The following is a 27,636-nucleotide window of genomic DNA, read 5'->3' as shown; positions in this document are numbered from 1 at the left end:
TGTGCCCCTCACTTAGCCTACCACACACATTGACACACAAACACACACACACACACACATATATGAATTTAGATGCGCACACATATTCCTCACACACACTCCTCAAGGGCCTGGAGTGGTGGATGTGCATTCCTGGAGTCTGGGCTATGAGGTCTAAGTGGGCTAGGTGGTTTATTTTCAAGGATAACAACTACTTCAAGGTCTCAGAGCGAGTGACGTCGCCGATTGAAACGCTATTAACCCGCTAACTAGCTAGCCATTTCACATTGGTTACACTGTAATGACACATAATAATGAATTATAATAATTGATTGGAATAACTTTTCCACCTAGGTGCTCAAAGCACTTTACATAGTAAGGGGGAAACTCTCGTCATCCACCACCAATGTGTGGCACCCACTTGGGTGATTCATGGCAACCATTTGTGCCAGGACTCTCAGCACACATCACCTTTGTACTCTCCCTCAGCAGGCTTCTGTTTGTCTGTAGACTAGACTGTCAAGGTGTAGACTAGACTGTAACTCATGTATTATTGTTCTGTCTGATACACCTGTATGAATGAATTAAGTAAAGGTCAACCTGTTTATGTCTGTAGATAAAGGTTTTATTATGACTTCACTCTCTCTTTCTCACACATGCATACCGTACGCTATTTTATCCTCGTGGGGACCTAACATTCATTCAAATCCTAGTTTCCCTAACCCCTAACCTTTACCATAACCTAACCTTAACCCTCCCGAGTGGTGCAGCAGTCTAAGGCACTGCATCACAGCACAAGAGGTGTCATTACAGTCCCTGGTTCAAATCCAGGCTGTATCACATCTGGCCGTGATTTGGAGTCCCATAGGGTGGTGTCCAGTGTTGTCTGGGTTTGGCCGGGGTCGGCTGTCATTGTAAATACGAATTTGTTCTTAACTGACTTGCCTAAAGGTTAAACAAATTAACCTAACCCCTTAAGGTGTCTGCATGCTTGCCAGCTGGAACATTTTGGTAGAGTTCATATTATGACTTTTTGTTTGTTTTGGACTTACGTGAGGTTTATATCGGTTGTTTGGGCACACACATTTTTATCTGGAGTCAAGCCGAAGTTCGGAGCGGAAGTCTATGCCCTTCGTCTGTGATTGGTCAACAGTACGAATTCTTCAATAAAGTCTTTGTTGTCATTCAATGAGAGACAACTCATTTTCTTGCACATTTTTTCATTGAAAAAACACATTTTAGTTAGATGTAAAATTGCACGATTACGATCTCTTTGGCAAAAACATCAAAATGAATGCCTGATTTCTTTAGTTATCTTAGATTAATTGGGACTTTTGAGGAACTGTATACTGGCTACGGCATCTCAAAATGGTGTGGGAAATGTCCCCACGAGGGAGAATTTTCCTTGTTTTCCTATCTTTGTGGGGACTTTTGGGGATTTTAGGTCCCCACAAGGATAGAATAACCAACACACACACCTAACAAGGGAACGATACTTACTATACATGGCTGTCAGACTTCTTACCCGCAAAGAGATAAAATCACACCTCTGGTCTACACTTAAGCCTCTGTTTCCTTTCTGGTTGGTTTGGTCAATGACTCACTCTGTATGCATTAAAAAACATAGGCCTAATATACAGGGTGACACTTTTATTACAATAGCACATTTTGAAATGTTGGATAATAACTTAGATAAACACTTATAGTCAACATAGACAGTAAAGCACACATAGTTGGGAAGGTTTGGCGTGGGTGGAGTCCAGACCCCGAGATAAGACAGGACAGGAGGCGGGACAGTCCCTCCCCGTAAACCTGTAGGTGGTGATCGTTACGGCCAGCCCCAGAGCGTACTCCGTACCCCCTTACAGCCTGTCTCAATTCTTCCCGACACACCCTTGGAATTAATGTGTGAGCTAAAATAATTACCAAGGCTCTAGAGCCAAAACCTCCACCCATCCCTCGCGCCGCGCTGCACCCGGGACTTCACCGAACGACTTCAGTCATTTTAGGTAGGGCGCGATTCTCCAGACTTCTGTTTATTCATCCCGCCGCACAATGGCCCCGGGCGTCTTTTGCGTCAGCCTGCTCACTGTGGTAAGTGACGGTAACCGCAAACAATGGGTATTGTAACTTTCAAGACAAATGTGTCTTGGAGAATAGCGCTGATGTAGGATTGACTATTTAACACACAAGGCACACACTGGTTGAATCAATTTAGTTTCCACGTAATTTCAATGGAATAGACGTTGAATGGACGTCTGTGCCCAGTGGAACGGTATTCTTCACTGGGATCCGTTGTTTTCGTTATTTTCCTGAATAAAAGTGTTGAGGGACTAAAGTTCAGGTTTAAAAGTAGGTGGGCAGTCCAGTCCTCAATGTCTGACCACTACGCGTATCTCCTGCAGACGTTTCGTGAGCAAATCGGTGTGGAATGTAAGCACAGAAATGACAGACGTATGTTGTTGAGCTGAAACTTTGTATAAAATGAGCATGATCCGTGTTCTCTAGTCTCCTGTCCTAGTCTCTTTCTCTGACGTGTGTTTAGGCTATAGGCTACTTATTTGTCAAACTGAGTAGGCCTGTCTAGATCTTTTGCAAATGCATTCATTAGTTATACATTTCACTGATACAGCACTCTCGCTGCGAATGGGGTTAATGATTATCGAAGGCACTACGGGTTATAAAAGAAACAAAGGTCTGGGAAATGCGAATCCAGATAAGACTTTTTTGATAAACCTGTAAAGCTCAAATATTTTCAAATAGCGTAGTGAGTGGCGGCCCATGTTGACATTTTGTTTTGAGCCATTATGACCAGGCTACTCCATATAGGAAAATAATAAGGTCATTTGGGGGCCTCAAACAAACAGCATAAGGCCTACTTACTCAATGCTCAACAATGCCCCACCAAAACATCCTATACTGTTTCAGAGACAAATATTAGAAATATTGCTTAAAATAACCCATATCCCAATCTGGGATTAAAAAACAAAGCAGTCACCTCACAACTTGTTTTGATAAACAGTTGATGTGGTAAAAAAATGGATGTACCAATCTCACATTGAAGATTAAACTTGAATAAGTAGTTTTGCCTTTGACTCGGGCTACATTTATCATTGTATGTTATTCACACGTCTACTGGTTTCCTCACACTTGCTAGAATTAGTTAGGCACTCTTCAGCAGTAGTATTACTATAGGCCTATTAGTTCAAAGACATTTCAATGATGTGAACAGAGTGTGATTGGAAAACTGATCTGTCCAACAAGAGGAGTGTCTTTTTCCTAGCCACCGTGCTTCTACATCTGCATTGCTTGCAGTTTGGGGTTTTAGGCTGGGTTTCTTTATAGCTGCTGATCTAAAAAGGGCTTTATAAATACATTTGATTGGTTAATAAAAAAATGTGACTAGGCAAGTCAGTTAAGAACAAATTCTTATTTACAATAATAGCCTAGGAACAGTGGGTTAACTGCCTTGTTCAGAACGACAGATTTTTACCTTGTCAGCTCTGGGATTTGATCTTGCAACCTTTCGGTAACTGACCCAGAGCTCTACCTGCCACTCTAAAGGTTAGGTATTTTCAGTGAAGCTAGAATCCCTAGTATCTACATCCATTTTTGGACTTATACAATAAATGGTATATAACAGGGGTATTCAACTCTTACCCTACGAGGTCCGAAGCCTAATGGTTTTCTGTTCTACCTTATAATTAATTGCACCCACCTGTTGTCCCAGTTATAAATCAGTCCCTGATTAGAGGGGAACAATAAATGCAGTGGAACAGGTTTCGAGGTCCAGAGTTGTGTTTGAGGGAAATATACCCTTTCATTCTTGAATAATATAACTTTTATAAATGCCTCATGAGCGAAGTTCAACTGTCATACCCCATCAGAATCCAAAATATAAGCTTGTTTTATTTCAATGTTTGTAAACAACAGAAATGTGAACAAACATCGTACAGCCTCAACTAAAGATGGGGAAAGAAATTGATGAAGTTACATATCAAAATATTATTTGGGATGATATTATATCGATACTTTGACTCCAAGTATAGATTTGTAGATTATTATGTTTTGGCTTGGTAGCGTTAGCAAGCACTAGTTGGCTGTATCTATGCCAAAACGGAAGTATTTTTCATCCTATAGCTTTTTAAATAGTGAGCCAACAAGTTTTCAGCACTTATATTTCCATGACTGATCAATACTAATTTTTGTTATGGGTCTCACTTGTCTATCTGCAGTAGACATACACTGAGTGTACAAAACATTACAAACACCTAATATTGAGTTGCACCCCCTTTTGCTCTTGGAACAGCCTCAATTCACCAGGGCATGGACTCTACAAGGTGTCAAAAGCATTCCACAGGGATGCTGGCCCATGTTGATGCCAATGCTTCCCACAGGTGTGTCAAGTTGGCTGGATGTCTTTTGGGTGGTGGACCATTGTTAATAAACACGGAAACTGTTGAGCATGAAAAACTCGGCAGCATTGCAGTTCTTTACACACTTAAATCAATATCTCAAGGCTTAAAAATCCTTCTTTAACCTGTCTTTTCCCTTTCCTCTGCCACGAGTCACATCAACAATAAGGAACCATATCTTTCACCTGGATTCATCTGGTCAGTCTATGTCATGGAAAGAGCAGGTGTTCCTACTGTTTTGTACACTGTGTACAATGAGCAATACATATCGTATCGGCACCTGCGTATTGTGATAATATCATGAGTTCCCTGGAAATTGTATGGTCAGTCCATGCATTTGTATGGTCAGTCCATGCATCCATAGATCTGTCTGAATTTGAGTGGTTACATTTCTCCAGACCAATCCCTAATCTTTTTAGGAAAACAGAGGCAGTGTGCCTGCTTTGTTATTGTTTTAATGAAGGATTATAGCTTTAAGGTTAGGGTTAGAAGACATGCATCTGTAGCCAGTCTGTCTGCTCTCTTGACAAGGAGTTGGCAGATAGCAGAAATGGATTTGGGGGTTAATGCATCACTGCCAATAATGAATTGAAAATATGGACTGTAGGAGAAGGAGAGTGACAAAGACAGGATGAAAGACACGTGTAAACCCTGTTCTCTCTGTTCTCTCTCAGATCATAGCTCAGTCTGAGTGCTGTGTTCCTCATTCCATCCAAGCCCAGGTCCCAGTGGAGGTCAGGCCTGGCTATGTCATCTCTCAAGGTAGGCCTATAACACCTGCCTATCTGTGTGTAGCCTAGTCAATGTAAACTTCAAAAAAGAAATGTCCTTTCACTGTCAACTGTGTTTATTTTCAGCAAACTTAACATGTGTACATATTTGTATGAACATAACAAGATTCAACAACTGAGACATAAACTGAACAAGTTCCACAGACATGTAACTAACAGAAGTGGAATAATGTCTCTGAACAAAGGAGGGGGGTGGGGTCAAAATCAAAAGTAACAGTCAGTATCTGGGGTAGCCACCAGCTGCATTAAGTAATGCAGAGAATCTCCTGCTCATGGACTGCACCAGATTTGCCCGTTCTTGCTCTGAGATGTTACCCCACTCTTCCACCAAGGCACCTGCAAGTTCCCAGACATTTCTGGAGGGAATGTCCCTAGTCCTCACCCTCCGATCCAACAGGTCCCAGACATACTCAATGGGATTGAGATCCGGGCTCTTCGCTGGCCACGGCAGAACACTGACATTCCTGTCTTGCAGGAAATCACGCACAGAACAAGCAGTATAGCTGGTGGCATTGTCATGCTGGAGGGTCATGTCAGGATGAGCCTGCAGGAAGGCTACCACATGAGGGTGGAGGATGTCTTCCCTGTAACGCACAGCGTTGAGATTGCCTTCAATGACAACAAGCTCAGTCCGATGATGCTGTGACACACCGCCCCCAGACCATGACGGACACTCCACCTCCATCACCCCTGATGAGACAAAACCACGACTCGGAAGTGAAGAGCACATTTTGCCAGTACTGTCTGGACCAGCAACGATGGGTTTGTGCCCATAGGGGGCATTGTTGCCAGGTCTTTTTATTATTTTACCTTTATTTAACTAGGCAAGTCAGTTAAGAACAAATTTGTATTTTCAATGACAGCCTAGGAACAGTGGGTTAACTGCCTTGTTCAGGGGCAGAATTACAGATTTTTACCTTGTCAGCTCGGGGATTCGAGCTTGCAACCTTTTAGTTACTAGTCCAACCCTCTAACCACTAGGCTACCTGCCACCCCTTACTCAGCCTATTGCGGACAGTCTGAGCACTGATGGAGGGATTGTGCCTTCCTTTGTGTATCTCAGGCAGTTGTTGTTGCCATCCTGTACCGTAAGTGTGATGTTCGGATGTACCGAGCCAGTGCAGGTGTTGTTACACGTGGTCTGTCACTGCAAGGACGATCTGCTGTCTGTCCTGTCTCCCTATAGCACTGTCTTAGGCGTCTCACAGTACGGATATTGCAATTTATTGCCCTGGCCACATGTGCAGTCCTCATGCTTCCTTGCATCATGCCTAAGGCATGTTCACGCAGATGAGCAGGGACCCTGGGCATCTTTCTTTTGGTGTTTTTCAGAGTCGGTAGAAAGGCCTCTTTAGTGTCCTAAGTTTTCATAACTGTGACCATAATTGCCTACCGTCTGTAAGCTGTTAGTGTCTTAACGACCGTTCCACAGGTGCATGTTCATTAATTGTTTATGGTTCATTGAACAAGCATGGGACACATTGTTTAAACCCTTTACAATGAAGATATGTTAAGTTATTTGGATTTTTACGAATTATCTTTGAAAGACAGGGTCCTGAAAAAGGGGGGTTTTTTTTGTTGTTTTTTTTGCTGAGTTTAGTTAGTGACCGTGTTTTATGTGTGTGTGAGTTATGTCTGACTCACTGCCTGTAGTTACCGTTGCCTGTATTCACAAAGAGTTTCAGAGTAGGATATAGGATCAGATTTCCCCTTTTAGATCATACTGAATAAGTTTAAATGGATAGAGAAGACCTGATCCAAGATCAGCACTTCTACTCTGAAACTATTTGTGAATACGAGCTTGAGTGTTCTGTCCAAAGTTCTATGTTTTGTTCTGAGTGTGTGTGTGTGTTGCCCAGTGTAGTAACTGTCATGATGTGCACTGTGGGAGCCCCCCCCCCCTCTCAATTCATTTCAAGGGGCTTTATTTGCATGGGAATCATATGTTAACATTGCCAAAGCAAGTGAAGTAGATCATATCCAAAAGGGAAATAAATAATAAAAATGAACAGTAATCATTACACTCACAGAAGTTCCAAAAGAATAAAGACATTACAAATGTCATATTTTTCTTATATACAGTGGGGCAAAAAAGTATTTAGTCAGCCACCAATTGTGCAAGTTCTCCCACTTAAAAAGATGAGAGAAGCCTGTAATATTCATCATAGATACACTTCAACTATGACAGACAAAATTATTTTTTTTCTCCAGAAAATCACATTGTAGGATTTTTAATGAATTTCTTTGGAAATTATGGTGGAAAATAAGTATTTGGTCAATAACAAAAGTTTATCTCAATACTTTGTTATATACCCTTTGTTGGCAATGACAGAGGTCAAACGTTTTGTGTAAGTCTTCACAAGGTTTTCACACACTGTTGCTGGTATTTTGGCCCATTCCTCCATGCAGATCTCCTCTAGAGCAGTGATGTTTTGGGGCTGTTGCTGGGCAACACGGACTTTCAACTCCCTCCAAAGATTTTCTATGTGGTTGAGATCTGGAGACTGGCTAGGCCACTCCAGGACCTTGAAATGCTTCTTACGAAGCCACTCCTTCGTTGCCCGAGCAGTGTGTTTGGGATCATTGTCGTGCTGAAAGACCCAGCCACGTTTCATCTTCAATGCCCTTGCTGATGGAAGGAGGTTTTCACTCAAAATCTCACGGCCCCATTCATTCTTTCCTTTACACGGATCAGTCGTCCTGGTCCCTTTGCAGAAAAACAGCCCCAAAGCATGATGTTTCCACCCCCATGCTTCACAGTAGGTATGGTGTTCTTTGGAAGCAACTCAGCATTCTTTGTCCTCCAAACACGACGAGTTGCGTTTTTACCAATCTTTGTCCTCCAAACACGACGAGTTGCGTTTTTACCAAAAAGTTATATTTTGGTTTAATCTGACCATCTGACATTCTCCCAATCTTCTTCTGGATCATCCAAATGCTCTCTAGCAAACGGGCCTGGACATGTACTAGCTTAAGCAGGGGGACACGTCTGGCACTGCAGGATTTGATTCCCTGGCGGCGTAGTGTGTTACTGATGGTAGGCTTTGTTACTTTGGTCCCAGCTCTCTGCAGGTCATTCACTAGGTCCCCCCGTGTGGTTCTGGGATTTTTGCTCACCGTTCTTGTGATCATTTTGACCCCACGGGGTGAGATCTTGCGTGGAGCCCCAGATCGAGGGAGATTATCAGTGGTCTTGTATGTCTTCCATTTCCTAATAATTGCTCCCACAGTTGATTTCTTCAAACCAAGCTGCTTACCTATTGCAGATTCAGTCTTCCCAGCCTGGTGCAGGTCTGCAATTTTGTTTCTGGTGTCCTTTGACAGCTCTTTGGTCTTGGCCATAGTGGAGTTTGGAGTGTGACTGTTTGAGGTTGTGGACAGGTGTCTTTTATACTGATAACAAGTTCAAACAGGTGCCATTAATACAGGTAACGAGTGGAGGAGAGAGGAGCCTCTTAAAGAAGAAGTTACAGGTCTGTGAGAGCCAGAAATCTTGCTTGTTTGTAAGTGACCAAATACTTATTTTCCACCATAATTTGCAAATAAATTCATTAAAAATCCTACAATGTGATTTTTTTTCTCATTTTGTCTGTCATAGTTGAAGTGTACCTATGATGAAAATGACAGGCCTCATATTTTTAAGTGGGAGAACTTGCACAATTGGTGGCTGACTAAATACTTTTTTGCCTCACAGTACAGTGTTGTAACAATGTACAAATGGTTAAAGTACAAAAGGGGAAATATGTTTATTTATATGGCTTGTATTTACAATGGTGTTTGTTCTTCATTGGTTGCCCTTTTCTTGTGGCAACGGGTCACAAATATTGCTGCTGTGATGGCACACTGTGGTATTTCACCCAGTAGATAAAGGAGTTTATCAAAATTGGGTTTGTTTTCAAATTCTTTGTGGATCTGTGTAATCTGAGAGAAACATGTGTCTCTAATATTGTCATTCATTTGGCAGGAGGTTAGGAAGTGCAGCTCAGTTTCCACCTCATTTTATTGGCAGTGTGCACATAGCCTGTCTTCTCTTGAGAGCCAGGTCTGCCCACGGCTGCCTTTCTCAATGGCAAGGCTATGCTCACTGACTCTGTACATAGTCAAAGCTTTCTTTAAGTTTGGGTTAGTTACAGTGGTCAGGTATTCTGCCGCTGTGTACTCTCTGTTTTTGTTAATTACTTGACATTGGAAATAATTATCTTTTTGTTTTCTCATAATTTGGTTGGGTCTAATTTTGTTGCTGTCCTGGGGCTCTGTGGAGTCTGTTTGTGTTTGTGAACAGAGCCCCAGGAACAGCTTGCTTAGGGGACTCTACTCCAGGTTCATCTCTCTGTAGGTGATGGCTTTGTTATGGAAGGTTTGGGAATTGCTTCCTTTTTAGGTGGTTGTAGAATTGAACGGCTCTTTTCTGGATTTTGATCATTAGCGGGTATCAGCCTAATCCTGCTCTGCATGCATTATTTGGTGTTTTACATTGTATACTGAGGATATTTTTGCAGAATTCTGCATTCAGAGTCTCAATTTGGTGTTTGTCCCATTTTGTGAATTCTTGGTTGGTGAGCAGACCCCAGACCTCACAACCATAAAGGGAAATGGGTTCTATATCTGATTCAAGTATTTTTTAGCCAGATCCTAATTGGTATGTTGAATTTTATGTTCCTTTTGATGGCATAGAATGCCTTTCTTGCATTGTCTCTCAGATCGTTAACAGCTTTGTGGAAGTTACCTGTGGCACTGATGTTTAGGCCAAGGTATGTATCGGTTTTTGTGTGCTTTAGGGCAACGGTGTCTAGATGGAACTTGTATTTGTGGTCCTGGCGACTGGACCTTTTTTGGAAAACCATTGTTTTGGTCTTACTGAGATTTACTGTCAGGGCCCAGGTCTGGCAGAATCTGTGCAGAAGATCTAGGTGCTGCTTTAGGCCCTCCTTGGTTGGTGACAGAAGCACCAGATCATTAGCAAACAGTAGACATTTGACTTCAGATTCTTTTAAGGTAAGGCTGCAGGTTGTTCAAGTGCCCTTGCCAATTCTTTGATATATATGTTGAAGACGGTGGGGCTTAAGCTGCATCCCTGTCTCACCCCACGGCCCTGTGGGAAGAATTGTGTGTGTTTTTTTGTCAATTCTAACCGCACACTTGTTTGTGTGCATGGATTTTATAATGTTGTATGTTTTTTCCCCCAACACCACTTTCCATCAATTTGTATAGTAGACCCTCATGCCAAATTGAGTCGAATACTTTTTTGAAATCAACAAAGCATGAGAAGACTTTGCCTTTGTTTTCGTTTGTTTGTTTGTCAATTAGTGTGTGCAGGGTGAATGTGTGTCTGTACTACGATAATTTGGTAAAAAATACATTTTGACATTTTTTCAGTAAATTTTTTTTTTTCACAGTCTGCTGTTAATGATAATGCAGAGGATTTTCCCAAGTTTGCATATCCCACGGTAGATATTGGGGTTAAATTTGTCCCCACTTTTGTGGATTGGGTGATCAGTCATTGATTCCAAATATTGGGGAAGATGCCAGAGCTAAGGATGATGTTAAAGTGTTTTAGTAGAGCCAATTGGAATTTGATGTCTGTATATTTTATAATTTCATTGAGGATACCATCAACAACACAGGTGTTTTTGGGTTGGAAGGTTGTTGTTTTTTGTCCTGTGGTTCATTCACGGTAATTGGAGAATCCAGTGGGTTCTGGTTGTCTTTTTTTAGTTGATTCTAAGATTTGTATTTGATTATGTATATGCTTTTGCGGTTTGTTCTTTGTTATCGAGCCAAAAAGATTGGAGAAGTGTTTTACCCATACATCTCCATTTTGGATAGATAATTCTTCATGTTGTTTGTTTAGTGTTTTCCAATTTTCCCAGAAGTGGTTAGAGACTATGGATTCTTCAATTAATTTGAGCTGATTTCTGACGTGCTTTTCCTTCTTTTTCTGTGGTGTATTTCTGTATTGTTTTAGCGATTCACCATAGTGAAGGCGTAGACTCAGGTTTTCTGGGTCTCTGTTTTTGGTTGGACAGATTTCTCAATTTCTTTCTTAGATTTTTGCATTCATCATCAAACCATTTGTCATTGTTGTTCATTATCTTCAATTTTCTATTTGAGATTTTTAGGTTTGATAGGGAAGCTGAGATGTTAAACATTTTTACTGGGATTTTCATTTGTTGTTGCCTAATTGATTTTTGGTAGGTTTCCAAACTACATTCCTTCCATCTATAGCATTTCTTAATATTACTCAGTTCCTTTGGCTTTGATGCCTCATGATTGAGTATTGCTCTGTTCAAGTAGACTGTGATTTTGCTGGTCTGATAGGGATGTCAGTGGCCTGACTGTGTACGCACTGAGAGACTCTGGGTTGAGGTCAGTGATAAAGTAGTCTACAGTATTACTGCCAAGAGATGAGCTGTAGGTGTACCTACCATAGGAGTCCCCTAGAAGCCTACCATTGACTATGTACATACCCAGCGTGCGACAGAGCTGCAGGAGTTGTGACCCATTTTTGTTGGTTATATTGTCATAGTTGTGCCTAGGGGGATATAGGGGAGGGAATGCGGTCACCTCCAGGCAGGTGTTTGTCCCCCTGTGTGCTGAGGGTGTCAGGTTCTTGTCCGGTTCTGGCATTTAGGTCACCACAGACTGGTACATGTCCCTGGGCCTGGAAATGATTGATTTCCCCCTCCAGGATGGAGAAGCTGTCTTCATTAAAGTATGGGGATTCTAGTGGGGGGATATACAGTGAGGGGAAAAAAGTATTTGATCCCCTGCTGATTTTGTACGTTTGCCCACTGACAAAGAAGTGATCAGTCTATCATTTTAATGGTAGGTATATTTGAACAGTGAGAGACAGAATAACAACAAAAAATCCAGGAAAACACATGCCAAAAATGTTATAATGTCATAAATGTTATATAATGTTATAAATATATGCTCACGTAGGCGTAACTACTAGACATTACGTCAGTGTCATGGACCGCCCTTTTCTATGAAGTGTATAAACCCACTCGTGACGCAATTCACACCAGACCACACAAACCACAGTGTAAGCTGAGGTTGCAAATGGTTGAACTACAATACTACCTAAAGAAATTGACATGAGACTAGAAAACATGCAGCTGACGCGACATGTTGAAATAGTTGCCACTACAACTCTACCAAAGGACAAGACCATACCATGTGGAACATTGGCTACACGGCTGGAAATGGTTCAACTCTGAGACCATTGATCACTACAGAATAAGAGCAAATCTTAGACGAATAATGTCTAGTCTGCAGCTAGAAATTAAGTCTAGAACGAGAATACCGACAACCGCCGAAACATCTATTCTAAAAGCATTTCTGAATGATACTCTGAAGTATCAATTCCAACAACCTTCGACTTTGATCTCTGGTGGACAAACCAGAGGCTTTCTGTCGACTCTCTCCAGCCGATGGACCGGCGACCATAGAGAGAGACGACATACATTCGTAAATATGTAAATTGCAATTTCCTTTCAAATTAAAGGTAGTTCATGTAAGGTATTATCAATTTCTATGAGTGTAGTTATCAGCTATCGGTTTTGTCCGCCAGGGAATTTTTTTTGTATCATGTAATACCCCATGTATGAACTAATTGTGTCTATTTTCATGTATTTCTGTGACTTGATTAGTTATTTAGTAAATAAATAATTCAACCAATTTGTATATCGCTGATTCATAATTTATGCTAGGGTTCGTGCAGATAACCAAGAATTTTACGACGTTTGGAATGAGACTAACGGAAGGTAAAGATTAATAATCATTAATAGAACACTGTACTCAATAACATATGAAAGCATCTGAAGAGTCGATTCGGGAAATAGAGACTCTTTAAAAAAAAAATCCGTGGTGCCCCGACCTCCTAGTTAAAGTTTACATGATTAGTTAAATCGCGTAATAATAATTACACCTAGAAAATTGTTTTGATAAAATGTCTTCACTTTTAATGATAGTTCAATCGACTTAACAGTGTGTGGTGTCTGTGTTCTCTGTTGTCCAGTACCAGTGACAGGGTGTCACATACAGGGACAGTGGCTGACCTCCAGTGACCCCCACTTCGCCATGCGGAGCGACGGCACCATTGTCACGGTGGACGTCACAACGGTTACAGCGGAGGGCAGGTCCTTCTGGGTGAGGGGGAGGGACGGGGGAGGACGGCGCTGGAGGATGGAGGTCCATCTGTCCCCAGATCTTGAACAGGTGAGGAATACCTGGGAGGGAGGGAGGGAGGGATACTTCTGAATGACTTTACTGTAACATTACTGAATCATGCAATGAATCATACATGCAACATACAGTATTGAATCACAAACAGAAGACACACCCAGTACTCCCCACCAACCCTTTTACTCAACCTGCCCTCTACAACAGAAAAGCAATAACAGAGTTACTGTAGATATGTGAGTCTTCCTGTAAGGTTTAGAAAGTAGACTGCTTGTATCTTTACTTATCACTGTGACACTGTCCTTGTAGGAGCATATTCAAGTACCCATGAGGGTGCCCTTCAATGTGCCTGCACATAAAGGGGTTCAGAGGGGTCCGTCTGAGGTCTTGAGGCGCTCTAAAAGGAGATGGAGTCCTCTCCCTTTCAGCATCATAGAGCAGGACATCCCTCCTTTCCCCAAAGATGTAGAACTGGTGAGGACATGCATTCATCGTTATCACCGTCCTCACATCCTCCCTTCTGTTTCCTCATGTATCCCATCAGTCTTACTCTCCTATCCCTCTTCTGTAATACCCCCCCCCTCATCTCAATCACCTTCCTCCAATCTTGAATTCCCCCATTTTGGAATCATCATTCACTTCTCTCCTTGGCTCTTGATTTATGTGTCAGTGTGTTAGAACTGTACTGGTGTTATTTTAGGCTATTTCTGTAAGTTTGTCTGTCTCTCTCCCTCTCCCCCTCCCCCTCCCTATCTGTAGGTGGGGTCAGATTCATCAGTGAATTTCACAGTGTACTATATAATCAGTGGTTCAGGGGTGACCATGCCCCCGGAGAAGCTTTTCTCTGTGGATCGTGACACAGGCATGGTGCGTGTGCACTACCCTGTTGACCGGGAACAGTACCCCAAGTTTGTGGTAAGTGTGACAGACCTTCAATACAGGCCATAAAGTTGGTCTAAATGAACGCACAATGATTATAGGCAAGATAATAGCAGTGGCGTCATCTTGTCTGTCTGCTGTCTGTACCTCAGACCAAAAGTGTTCAGTATGTGTGTTCTTAATGAGTGGTGTGTAGTTCACAGCCCAGGTGTTTGACAGGCGGTCGGGGAAGGAGACAGATCGGCCTCTGGACATTACTGTTCTGGTGGAAGATATCAATGACAACGCACCGACCTTCTCTGGACCACTCACCTTCTCTGTGTTAGAGCAGTGCAAACCTGGTGAGTGAGTGAGTGAGTGAGTGAGTGAGTGAGTGAGTGAGTGAGTGAGTGAGTGAGTGTGTGTGTGTCAGATCAATATTGTATTTTAACTTTCTTTCTCTCTCCCCCTCCCTCCCTCTCTCCAGGTACTGAGGTAGGAGAAGTGAAATCCACTGATAAGGATGAAGCAGACACTCCCCACACTAAGATCAGATACACCCTTCTGACTGGTGGTCAGTTCTTCACCATCGGGTCTCACAGTGGGCTGATCACAGCTAAGACCAGCACTCTTGACAGAGAGGTACCATAGGCAGGGCGTCCTTCCTTATTCAACACCCACCTGTTTCCCTCTAAATACACCAGCATCACTGTAATATAGAGTTCGCCTATTGTATTGTTGGGCTATGTTAATATTGTGTAACAAGTGATTGTTAGTCTCTGACATTCTAGCTAATTGAACGGTGTACTGAATTTGAGGTATAAACCAGAGCAGACTTGAGTACTCTTGAATGATGATACTTCACTGAGGTTTTCTGTGGTGGAAATGTTGTATGTCCCGTGTGGCTCAATTGATAGAGCATTGAGCTTGCAATGCCAGGGTTGTGGGAGACCAGTACGAAACAATGTATGCACTCTCGATAAGAGCGTCTGCTAAATGACTAAAATGTTTCTCTGTGTGTTTGGGTCTTTCCAGACGCAGGTTGTCAATGCTGTTACCGTGGAGATCCGGGACATGGATGGAGCTAAGAACGGTCTGTTTAACACTGCTACGGCCACCATTACGCTACTGGACATCAACGACAACCCTCCCACCTTCAGGGAGACCACCGTACGTCACTCCTCCCACTTGTGTTTAAGATGACGACTATGGTTGCATCCTAAATGGCACCCTATTCCCTATATAGTGCACTACTTTTGACCGGAGTCCGTCTGGATATAGGGAATAGGGTGCCATTTGGAATGCAATCAATAAATCACTCATCTTTGACGCAAACTCAATGATATTGCACACAAATAATAGCAATAGAGTGAATATGTGGAAAACGTTACATTTTGACAACACTTGAGCAATATTTTTTATATTTTTTTTATTTTGTATTTTTTTTGTCCTTTATCCCAACCCCCCACCACAATGCATTAGCCTACAGCATTTGAAAATGGTAAATAGATTTTCACTTTTCTCAAACATGTTGAGATATTCAGGTAACATCAAAGCTGTAGAGAGTGATTGTCTGGACAGGTTACCAGTTCTTTAACCTGAGGTCCTATTCTAGCCTCTCAACCCTTCTGCCATGAGACAGCACTGTGTTTGTGTTCCAACTAGCACCCTATTCCCTGCATAGTGCCCTATGGGCCCTGGTCAAAAGTAATGCACTATAAAGGAAATTATTGACATTTTATTGGCTGTCGGAAAATAACACTGCTGGCTAATCTCTGCGTTACAGGCCATTTAGAGTGTATTAGTTAACACATTATTTTGATTGGAAGCAGACCTGCAAAATGTGTTTTAATGTAAAGAGAATAACACATAGTAAGGTTGTAAAATTCTTGACATTTTTCCTAAATTACCAGATTTCCTATAAATCCTGGATGAAAGGTTCCCGGAATCAAAAGGGAGTAAGCAATACCCCTGGGAATTTGGGGAAAGTTAACGAGTTGTGCAATCCTTCACAGAAGTGGTATTGTCTGATATCTTGGTTATAAAGACTACTGCCCTCTTTTACCCTTTTGACCTTTCGTACCTGTCCATATGTGTCTAATCAAAACAGGTATGCAGTGTTAATAATGCAGTCAACAAATCACCTCAGGGTATTTTCGGTAGGTGCTAAGTGGTCATTATTGAAACGCTACTTAAATAGTCAAATATAGTCAGGCGATGCTATTTATTTAATGTATTTATTTGCACTTAAAAGAAAACATTATACTAAAAAAATTAGGTGAAATATATAACCGGGCAAAAACAACAACGACAACAAAAAAAGAGTGCTCCACTTATTTAACAAAATGTTTGTTTCTGCCTGACAGTACAAGGCCACTGTAAAGGAGAACCAAGCAGACATGCTGGTCCTGAGGATTCCTGTGGATGACAAGGATGAGGAGAAGACTCCAAACTGGAACGCCAGGTTTGTCATCACCCAGGGCAACGAGAATGGGAATTTCCGGATCGACACGGACCCTGAAACCAACGAGGGCCTGCTCTATGTCGTCAAGGTGACAGAGATAACAACAACCACAGACCAAAGCACTGACAATCAAAGATAGTCACATACTTGAAATATGTTCCAAATACTTTTATGGGTATACTACTATGATTTCATAACTTTACTATTCCATTAGTCAGCACATGTCCATCTTGTTTGGGTGTGTCAACTCTTGCTTTTTACTTGACTGACACAAAAAAAAAGTCTGCTACAGAGAGAGAGACTGACATAATGACAAGGACAGAGCGACATTGACTAAAAGATGAATGATGATATTAATCTGCTCACACTGTTATAATTCAGAGGCAGCTCTCTGGAGAGTTGAGTGTGGAATTTGTCTTGGCAGACTTGTCTCTCTCTGTGTGTGTCACACAGTGTCACACACAGTGTCACACACAGAGACACTCACAAGCAGTTTTTCTTAGTAAAGGGACAGTGCAGTCAAAAACATGATTTCCCTGTGTTTTATATATATTTCTGCAATATGAGGTTGGATGGACTTTTGGCCTGCCTGGTGAGTGTGGATTAGTCTTGTCAGACGTGTGTGTGTGTGGGGGGTATGTGTGTCTAAGTTGTAGCAGTGATAAGAAGTGAGCGTGGTTGTTATTATTAGCAGGTCATAGTGCGTCTCTGCTCTCTGGTAGGTGGGTGTTAAATGTGTCAGAGGATGGAGACTTCAGCTTGACCTGAGTCGTAACAGGAACATTTTGTGCAGATTATGTCACAAATGGAACCCTATTCCCTATATAGTGTGCTACTTTTGACCAGGGGCCATAGGGCTCATTGGGCTCTGGTCAAAAGTTGTGCACTTGGTAGGGAATAGGGAGCCATTGGGGATGCAGCCACAGAGCTCAGGCTAATGCTGACAGAATGACAACCAGGCCAGTCTGAGTTAGTCATGAGCCTAACCTGTTTTTTTTCACTCTTCCCTACTCTCCAACCCCTCCTCCAGCCTCTTGATTATGAGAAGGGGAAGACAGTGAAGCTGATGATCTCTGCCCAGAATGAGGCTCCCCTGGTGGGCATGGCAGGGACCTGGCTGTCCATCCCTGTGGATGTCAGTGTGGGTGATGAGGACGAGGGGCCAGAGTTTACCCCTCCTAACATGGTGATCAGGGTTAAAGAGAACACTCCCAACGGGACCCTCCTCTCCACGTACACTGCACTGGACCCAGAGACCAAGAGTAGCAAGGGGATCAAGTACGGACCACTGTCCCTAGTGCACACTAGCGACCCACTGTCCCTACACATCCAGTAACAGTAGAGTAAAGGAAGAATATAGACCAATGACTACCCTAAAGCTGGTTATAGTAGAGTAGATTGGTAGTAAATTATATTTTCCTTTATATTAAATTAGTTGTTTTCTCGTGTCTTTCATACATTCTTCTATTCATGTTTCTACATGCATATCAATTTGCACTTATAGTTTGGAATGCATCAATAGCTCTATGCTATCTGTTAAACCTGTTCTCTCTCTCTCTCTGTGTGTGTGTGTAAGATCGTGCTGACAGACATGGCAGGTCTGCTTCTAGCTCCTAAGCAACTTTGTAGTACTTCATTTTTTTACGCAACATCTGCATGTTACCAATACAAATGTTGATTTGTGTGTTGTAGGTACTACACAAAATTTGACCCTGGCTCATGGATAGCTGTGGGAGAGACCACGGGAGAGCTGAGGGTAGCTAACACCATCGACCTTGAGTCTCCTCTAGTTACCAACGGAGCCTACACGATCACTATCAAAGCTGTGGACGAGAGTGAGTGTGGTTTTCACCCAAACTGTTATTACACATGGGCAACCGCACTGGAGAGTGTATGAAGGATATTTCATACATGTATTAGTATGAAATGACACATCTGCCTTTTGGGGTTTATTAACATTTCCCTGTTAGGTTTACAGTGTTACTCTGTGTAGGTGAACATGCAGTGACACAGTAAAACATGACTTTATTGGTGTTCATAAAGGACCACTTCCTTACAGTATAACATACTTGCTATGCTGTTGTGAGTCGTTGGTGAGAACACCTGGAGTAGCTGAACTGGGGTGTGGCTGATCAGTGTTGTTGGGTTGTCAGTCAGGGTGTGGTAGGCGGAAACTCTCCTTTGTGCTCAGTGTACTAACTGTTTGTGTCACAGTCGTCATAGAGAGGAGACCAAGGCGCAGCGTGGTAAGGGAACATAAATCTTTAATAAAAGAGAGCACACTGAACAGTACTAAACAAAACAACAAAACGAACCGTGAAGCAATATGGCTAGTGCAGAACAGGCAACTAAACATAGAATAACAACCCACAAAATAACCAAGGAATATGGCTACCTAAATATGGTTCCCAATCAGAGACGACGATAAACAGCTGCCTCTGAGAACCAATCTAGGCAACCATAGACATATAAACATCAAAACTAGAAAACCCCTAGACATACAAAAACCCCTAGTCAATACAAAAACTAAATTAACCACCCATGTCACACCCTGACCTAACCAAATAAAGAAAACAAAGATAACTAAGGTCAGGGCGTGACAATTTGCACATTGTTACAACACTGTATATATAACATAATATAACATTTGAAATACCTCTGTTTTGGAACTTTTGTGAGTAATGTTTACTCTTAATTTTGCATTGTTTAGTTCACTTTGGGTTATTCTCTTTCACTTGCTTTGGCAATGTAAACATGTTTTATGTGTATATATTATATATATGTGTGTGGACACCCCTTAAAATTCAGCTATTTCAGCCACACTCGTTGCTGAAAGGTGTATAAAATTGAGCACACAGCCATGCAATCTCAATAGACCTCATTGGCAATAGAATGGACTTACTAAAGAGCTCAGTGACTTTCAACGTGGCACCGTCATAGGATGCCATCTTTCCAACAAGTCAGTTCTTCAAATTTCTGCCCCGATCAACTGTAAGTGCTGTTATTGTGAAGTGGAAACATTTAGGAGGAGCAACGGCTCAGCCGCGAAGTAGTAGGCCACACAAGCTCACAGAACGGGACCGCCTGGTGCTGAAGCGCGTAAAAATCGCCGGTTGCAACACTCACTACCGACTTCCAAGCTGCTTCTGGAAGCAATGTCAGCACAATAACTGTTTCTTGGGAGCTTCATGAAATGGGTTTCCATGGCCGAGCACCCACACACAAGCCTAAGATCACTCACTATGCACAATGCCAAGCGTTGGCTGGAGTGTTGTTTAAGCTTGCCGCCATTGGAAACTGGAGCAGTGGAAACGCGTTCTCTTCACTATCTGCCAGTCCGACGGACAGATGCCAGGAGTACGCTACCTGCCCCAATGCATAGTGCCAACTGTAAAGTTTGGTGGAGGAATAATGGTCTGGGGGTGTTTTTACATGGTTTGGGCTAGGCCCCTTAGTTCCAGTGAAGGGAAATCATAACTCTACAGCATACAATGACATTCTAGACGATTCTGTGCTTCCAGCTTTGTGGCAACAATTTGGGGAAGGCCCTTTCCTGTTTCAGCATGACAATGCCCCCGTGCACAAAGTGAGGTCTATAGAGAAATGGTTTGTTGAGATCGGTGTGGAAGAACTTGACTGGCCTGCACAGAGCCCTGACCTCAACCCCATCGAACACCTTTGGAATGAATTGGAATGCTGACTGTGAGCCAGGGCTAAGTGCCCGACATCAATAATGCCCTTGTGGCTGAATGGAAGCAAGTCCCCACAGAAATGTTCCAACATCTCGTGGAAAGCCTTCCCAGAAGAGTGGACGCTGTTATAGCAGCAAATGGGGGACCAACTCCATATTAATGCCCATGATTTTAGAATGAGATGTTTGACGAGTAAGTGTCCAAATACTTTTGGTCATGTAGTGTATGTTTCCCATGCCAATAAAGCCCATTGAATTGAAAGGGTTAAGCTAATCTGTATTATCTGAATGTCTACCATTCCTGAGAGTGATATGTGTGAAAGGGTCACGCAACACCATAGTGTAAATTAGATCAAAACCGTTAGCTGCTATCTGTCTCTATCTAGTCTTGCTTTAAGTACAGAGTCACATAGAATGTGGCAGGAGGACATTCATGCAAGACACTTGAACTGTTTTATCTTCATTAGGGCTGAACTGTTCTAAACCCCCAAAGGAAATCTACACAACAGAACACTCACAAGCTGTTTTTCTTATTAAAGGAGCAGTGCAGTCAAAAACATGATTTATCTTCTTTTTTTAAATATATATATATATTTCACAATATGAGGTTGGAATAATACTGTGAAATTTAGAAAATTATGATAATACCTTTTTATTATAAGAGCTGTTTGAAAAGACAGCCTGCAATTCCAACTAACAGAGTTTCAAACCTCTCCACCCATAACTGCTAGTTTTCAGGTTACATATCCCTCCCATTAGGCCCCTCACTCAGGCCACTTCCAGGCAGTCCTAGCTACATTCTTGCTTGAGAAATATAAATATTTCTGATTGACCATTTTAATTGAAATCAATCACAGTAAGGTACTTTATTGTTAACCATAAATGATTTCATATTTAGATAATAATGGCTACATTTGACCTTAACATAACTGTGGATGTGTGTGTACAGCACTTCAACTGTTATTACATATTCCACTCAAAGTATTGTACTTTTGTTATGTGGCACTATTGTATAATACAATGGATTTTAGATGTAACAAAATAGTTGAATGGATTACTGAATGAATAGACAAATTATTTCAGGTTACAGATGACATCATGTTTGAATGAATGGATGAGAGATTCCAGGTTTGAATGAACGAATGGATGAATAATTTTAGTTTTGAATGAGTGAAACCTGAAAAGTTACCCAATCGGCACTGCCGCTCAGAGCTTGACCTTGTTCACCTGACCCCTCCACCTTCTTTCTGTCTCTTAGGTAGGAAGTCTGGCAATGGCAATATAACGCTGCTGATCGAGGACGTTAATGACAACGTCCCGATGATCGTCCCGGGGACATACCTGACGTTGTGTGAGGGGGAGGACGGGCAGATGGGCTCCGTAACCATAGAAGCAGAGGATGCTGACCTATCACCTTATGCCAGACCCTTCAACTTCATGCTGCCAGAGGGGCATGATGGGAAATGGAGGCTGAGAGACATTCAAAGTGAGAAGAGTGGGTTGGGGTTGAATTGTGGGTATAGTATGTCTACATCCAGAGCAGTGGCGGTCGGTGACGTTTAAGATGAGGGAGGAAGATATATTTTTGAATGAGCTTGGCCTTATTTCTTTTACAGCATATTGGATGACTGTCATTCATATTCTATTCACCCAGCTCAATGTAACATCGATAGGTTTAGGCTATGTTCCCTATACCCATCATGAGGTTGCTACAGTCTAACCTATGAATTAAGGTTTACAATGTAGGTGCACAGGTCAAGATCATTTTTAGTTGTCAGTGACAGAGAGTAAATAGTGACAGTACACACTATTTACCAAGAGAGTTTACATCTACATTTTTTTGTAGCAGTCTATTTAAGATGAGAAAAAATAAAGCTGTATTTACCACCACAAACCGATGCTGGCACTAAGCCCACACTCAATGAGCTGCAAAAGTCCATAAGCAAACAAGAAAATGCTCATCCAGAGGTGGCGCTCCTAGTGGCCGGAAACTTTAATGCAGGAAAACTTAAATCCATTTGGCCAAATTTTTACCAGGATGTCACATTTGCAACCAGAGGGAAAAAAACTCTAGGCTACCTTTACTCCACACACAGAGACTCATACAAAGCTCTCCTTCGCCCTCCATTTGGCGAATCTTACCATAATTCTATCCTCATCCTGCTTACAAGTAAAACCTAAAGCAGGAAGTGGAAGTGATTCCATCAATGCGGAAGTGGTCAGATGACGCAGATGCTAAGCTACAGGACTGTTTTGCTAGCACAGACTGGCATGTGTTCTGGGATTCATCCGATGGCATTGAGGAGTACACCACGTCAGTCACCGGCTTCATCAATAAGTGCATCGATGACGTCGTCCCCACAGTGACCATACGTACATACCCCAACCAGAAGCAATGGATTACAAACAACATCCGTACTGAGCTAAAGGGTAGAGCTGCCCCTTTCAAGGAGCGGGACTCTAACCCGGTAGCTTATAAGAAATGCCCCCCGTCAAACCAACAAACAGGCAAAGCTTCAATACAGAAGCTGCAAAGCACATACAGTGCATTCGGAAGTATTCAGACCTCTTGAATTTTTTCCACATTTTGTTACAGCCTTATTCCAAAATGTATTAAATAAATAAAAAAGTCTTAATCAATCTACGCACAATACCCCATAATGACAAAACAAAAACGGATTAAGATTTTTTTTGCAGAATTATTAAAAATTAAAAAAGGAAATACCTATTCAGACCCTTTGCTATGAGACTCGAAATTGAGCTTAGGTGCATCCTGTTTCCATTGATCATCCTTGATGTTTCTAAAACTTGATTGGAATCCACCCGTGGAAAAATCAATTGATTGGATATTATTTGGAAAGGCACACACCTGTCTATATAAGGTCCCACAGTTAACCGTGCATATCAGAGCAAAAACCAAGCCATGAGGTCGAAGGAATTGTCCGTAGAGCTCTGAGACAGGATTGTGTTGAGGCACAGATCTGGGGAAGGGTACCAAAACATTTCTGCAGCATTGAAGGTCCCCAAGAACAAAGTGGCCTCCATCATTCTTAAATGGAAGAAGTTTGGAACCCCCATGACTTTTCCTAGAGTTGGCTGCCCGGCCAAACTGAGCAATCAGGAGAGAAGGGCCTTGGTCAGGGAGATGACCAAGAAACCAATGGACAGAGCTCCAGGGTTCCTCTGTGGAGATGGGAGAACCTTCCAGAAGGACAACTATCTCTGCAGCACTCCACAAATAAGGCCTTTACGGTAGAGTGGCAAGACGGAAGCCACTCCTCAGTACAAGGCACATGACAGCCCGCTTGGAGTTTGCCAAAAGGCACCTAAAGGACTCAGAACAGGAGAAACAAGATTCTTTGGTCTGATGAAACCAAGATTGAACTCTTTTGCCTGAATGTCAAGTGTCACGTCTGGAGGAAACCTGGCGCCATCCCTACGGTGAAACATGGTGGTGGCAGCATCATGCTGTGGGGATGTTTTTCAGCAGCAGGGACTGGGAGACTAGTCAGGATCGAGGGAAAGATTAACAGAGCAAAGTACAGAGAGATCCTTGATGAAAACCTGCTCCAGAGCGCTCAGCACCTCTGACTGGGAAGGTTCACCTTCCAACAGGACAACGACCCTAAGCACACAGCCAAGACAACACAGGAGTGGCTTAGGGATAAGTCTCTGAATGTTCTTGAGCGGCCCAGACAGATTCCGGACTTGATCCCAATCTAACATCTCTGGAGAGTCCTGAAAATAGCTGCGCAGGTGTGCCAAGCTTGTAGCATCATACCCAAGAAGTCTTGAGGCTTTAATCCCTGCCAATGGTGCTTCAACAAAGTACAGAGTAAAGGGTCTGAATAATTATGTAAATGTAATAATTCCGTTTTTTCTTTCTCGTAATGGGGTATTGTGTGTAGATTGATGAGGGTAAAAAACTATTAAATCAATTTTAGAATAAGGCTGTAACAAAGTGGAAAAAGTCAAGGGGTCTGAATACTTTCCGAATGCACAAACACACACACACACACTGTGAGGGGCACACAGCCACCACAGGAGACACTGAACATTCCAAAGGTTATCTCCTCACGAGGCATTTATACCCTGGTTACCAAAGTAATCTATCTCTAGCTTGCTCGGTCTCTCATTTTTTTTCTCTCTCTCTACCTAACTCTCTAAATCCCCTTCCTCTATTCTTCTATCCCTCATATTGTCAATCACCTCCTAACTCCTGTCCTTCTTACACCCCGCCCCCTCTGTAGATGGGTCAGCTGTGCTGGAGCAGGTGGTGGAGATGGCCCGGGGTGTGTATACAGTCCCTGTGCATGTGACTGACCTCCAGAATAAGGGCGGGGTCCAGGTGTTGTCTTTAAGGGTGTGTCAGTGCCTGGGGGGAGAGTGTGTGGCCAAGAGGAGTTCTGTCTCTGTGGGGATCTGGGGCGTCCTAGCCATGCTGCTGGCCTTCCTGCTGCTCCTACTGCTCTGTGAGTAGGAATGATGGATACACACTAGCACATGCCCACACTTGTACATTCATCAAATATCTTATCCTGCATCACTTAGTCACATCGAATACTTTGTCAGTTTATTCCTGTATTAAATCAAATACCACTCAGAGTACTCATACCATGTTCTCAGGCATGAATATGACATATCCTACATTATACTTCACATCTATCATTTTAGTCAATTCTCCATTTATATGGATTTATGTAACTAACATATTTGTTCTCTCATATGCAGGTCTATTATTTGTGTTTTACTGCACCACTAAGGGAGAGAAGATCTACATGGAAGACTGTAGTGGTGGCATGCTGCTGAAGTCTAACACAGAGGCTCCTGGAGATGAAGTGGTGAGATCAGCTTTCCTCTGGACTAGCTCCTCTATCATTGATGAGTGTGTGTGTGTGTGTACTGTCTGCCTGTGTGTTTTGTGTGTGGATGTGTGTGTGAATGGGACTTTCATTGTCTCTTATCTCTGGTCAGAAATCTGCGGCCCTGCTGATTGTACCTTCCACCGGTGTTGCCGTGGACACAGTGGATGGCTCCGTGAAGGGGGCAGGGCTGGTGGGGCTTCTGGATCAGAATGGGGCGGGGTGTCCGGCTCCAGGTCCTCCTCTGATTGGTCAGAAGACGATCAATCTGAATCGGGAGAGCAGTAGGCGGGACTTCCTGACAGCTCAGGGACAGAGTAGCTTTTACTCCACTGGACAGTACGGGGGCGGTAACTTCTACACAGACACTACCTTCCTCAAACAGTCCCAGGCTTCCTCCACTCTCTCCGCCTTGCACACCTGGAAGACCAACGGACTCTACCTGGGCAAGGTAAGCCATAGCCAAAGCAACATGTGTTTTTTGTTATTGTGGTTTTTGTGATGGTATTCAGATTGCAATACATTATTCGTAGATTTAGTCAATATGGGCTGTTTCAAAAGAATGCAATTTCAGCACTCAATTTGTCATTCCTGTCAAGTGTTTTTGCAATAAATATCTGGGTTGGTGTGACAACAGTCGGGACCTGGACACCCTTTTTCTCTATTCTGCAGAAGCTGGTCTATTTTGCAGATGAGTCAGAGGAGCGTTATGCGGACGACGTGGCCCGAGCGTACGGGTACGAGGGTGAAGGGTCACCGGCCGGGTCGGTGGGTTGCTGCAGTGACTTTGGTGACCAGGATAACCTGGACTTCCTGGAGTCACTGGGGTCAAAGTTCAAAACACTGGCCAACATCTGCATGGACAAGGAGGAGGAGATCTGAGATGAGAACACGATTAAAGAACACAAGTAACGGGAACACAAAGCAACTAATAAGATCAGAACCTTTGGGAGAAAGACAACCACTAAAGTCAATGGAAGGTGAATGCCAAGAGCGTGTCGTCAGTATGTGAGACTGTCAGTGAGTGAGTCTGATGATAGATCTGTTGTTTTGGATGGGAGACAACGATATGGCAGGTATTCTTTCTCTCCTCAGCCTTCTACATTGCCTGTACCTCACTCTGAGATACACATGCTACTGACTGTTAGTGCTCTGATCTGGTTTCTGTTATGCTCTGCTTTGACACCAGGGGGCGTATGTCCCTGTTTTTACTGTAATACAACACTGGCCAGGATCAGTGTGTTTGTGTGTGATAGAGATCAGATAGAGATCATATTTCTGCAGTTGTCATTGCTGAATGTGTAACATAATCTCTGAGTCAATTGGTTTCTGTAGGAGATGAGATAATGCTTCATAATTGCTGCCGTTTGTCAAGGGCTCACACTATTTTGTCTTTTTCTAATGAGAAAATAAATAGCAAATTTAAGCAGAAAGAGAAGAGCTTTGTTTTGTACATTTGTGCTTGAAGATGTTAATGCAGAGTATTTTTCTATTGTACTGTATACATTAAAACGGTCTGCTTCTTGAATGTTTGTTTCTCTTAAATTAAACCCAAAGGTATTTTGAAAGAGGTAATAGAGGGGGAGAAGTGTGTCCTGCCAGCTGAAGAAATAGAGAAAATAAAACGATAAAGAACGGTGATTGCTCTTTCTAACACAGCGGGTTGAGAGCTTCAAGTTCCTCCGTGTCCACATCATTAAGAAATTATCTTGGCCCACACACACCAACACAGTTGTGAAGAAGGCACGACAACACCTCTTCCTCCTTAGGAGGCTGAAAAGATTCGGCATGGGCTGAGATCCTGAAAAAGTTTACAGCTGCACGATTGAGAGCATCTTGACTGTCTGCATCACCGCTTAGTATGGCTTCTGCTTGGCATCTGACCGCAAGACGCTACAGAGGGTAGTGCGTATGGTCCAGTACATCACGGGCCGAGCTCCCTGCCATCCAGGTGTCGGAGGACGGCCCTAAAAATGGTAAAAGACTCAAGACGTAGACTGGAACCAACAGGTGGGGTTGTGGGCGTGTAAAATGGCGTGGTCTCCAACCAATATTTTTAAAGGCCCTCCTGTTGGGTGCAGAGAACATTTTGCTGTTTTAAAGCTAATTTCTTGCAATTCTACACATTTTGCCATGGTTTATGCTGTCCTTTTCTGCTATCTGTGTGACTCAAACATTTTTTAAATAATGGGGGGCCATGACATCTTCGGAATTTTAGATGTTTCCTGAATATCTAGTTTTTATTTTGGTGATTTTTAGTTCTCAAAGATCTTATTTAAAAGTAAAGTACCAGTCAAACGTTTGGACACACCTATTCATTCAAGGGTTTTTCTTTATTTTGACTATGGTTTATATTGTCGAATAATAGTGAAGACATTACTATGAAATAACA

At 42.6% G+C, this 27,636-nt stretch overlaps 1 protein-coding gene across 1 annotated transcript; it reads left to right on the top strand.

Moving 5' to 3' along the window:
- The first annotated feature begins 1,718 nt into the window (after positions 1-1,718).
- On the top strand, positions 1,719-26,772 carry LOC110524638 (desmocollin 2-like protein). The gene is made up of 16 exons (XM_021604482.3): positions 1,719-2,073; positions 5,069-5,156; positions 13,206-13,405; positions 13,679-13,843; positions 14,129-14,284; positions 14,445-14,589; positions 14,715-14,869; positions 15,263-15,397; positions 16,594-16,779; positions 17,722-17,969; positions 18,384-18,526; positions 21,641-21,868; positions 24,633-24,854; positions 25,114-25,223; positions 25,357-25,695; positions 25,917-26,772. Exons 1-16 carry the CDS (start codon positions 2,035-2,037, stop codon positions 26,124-26,126), a joined length of 2,769 nt encoding a protein of 922 aa, XP_021460157.1. The 5' UTR covers positions 1,719-2,034; the 3' UTR covers positions 26,127-26,772.
- Positions 26,773-27,636: the final 864 nt, after the last annotated feature.

Source organism: Oncorhynchus mykiss, chromosome 5, assembly GCF_057628025.1.
Source record: "Oncorhynchus mykiss isolate SJ-2025 chromosome 5, ASM5762802v1, whole genome shotgun sequence".
Taxonomy (NCBI): domain Eukaryota; kingdom Metazoa; phylum Chordata; class Actinopteri; order Salmoniformes; family Salmonidae; genus Oncorhynchus; species Oncorhynchus mykiss.
The sequence above is the reverse complement of the archived record's forward strand: the minus strand, read 5'-3'. Positions and strand labels throughout refer to the sequence as shown.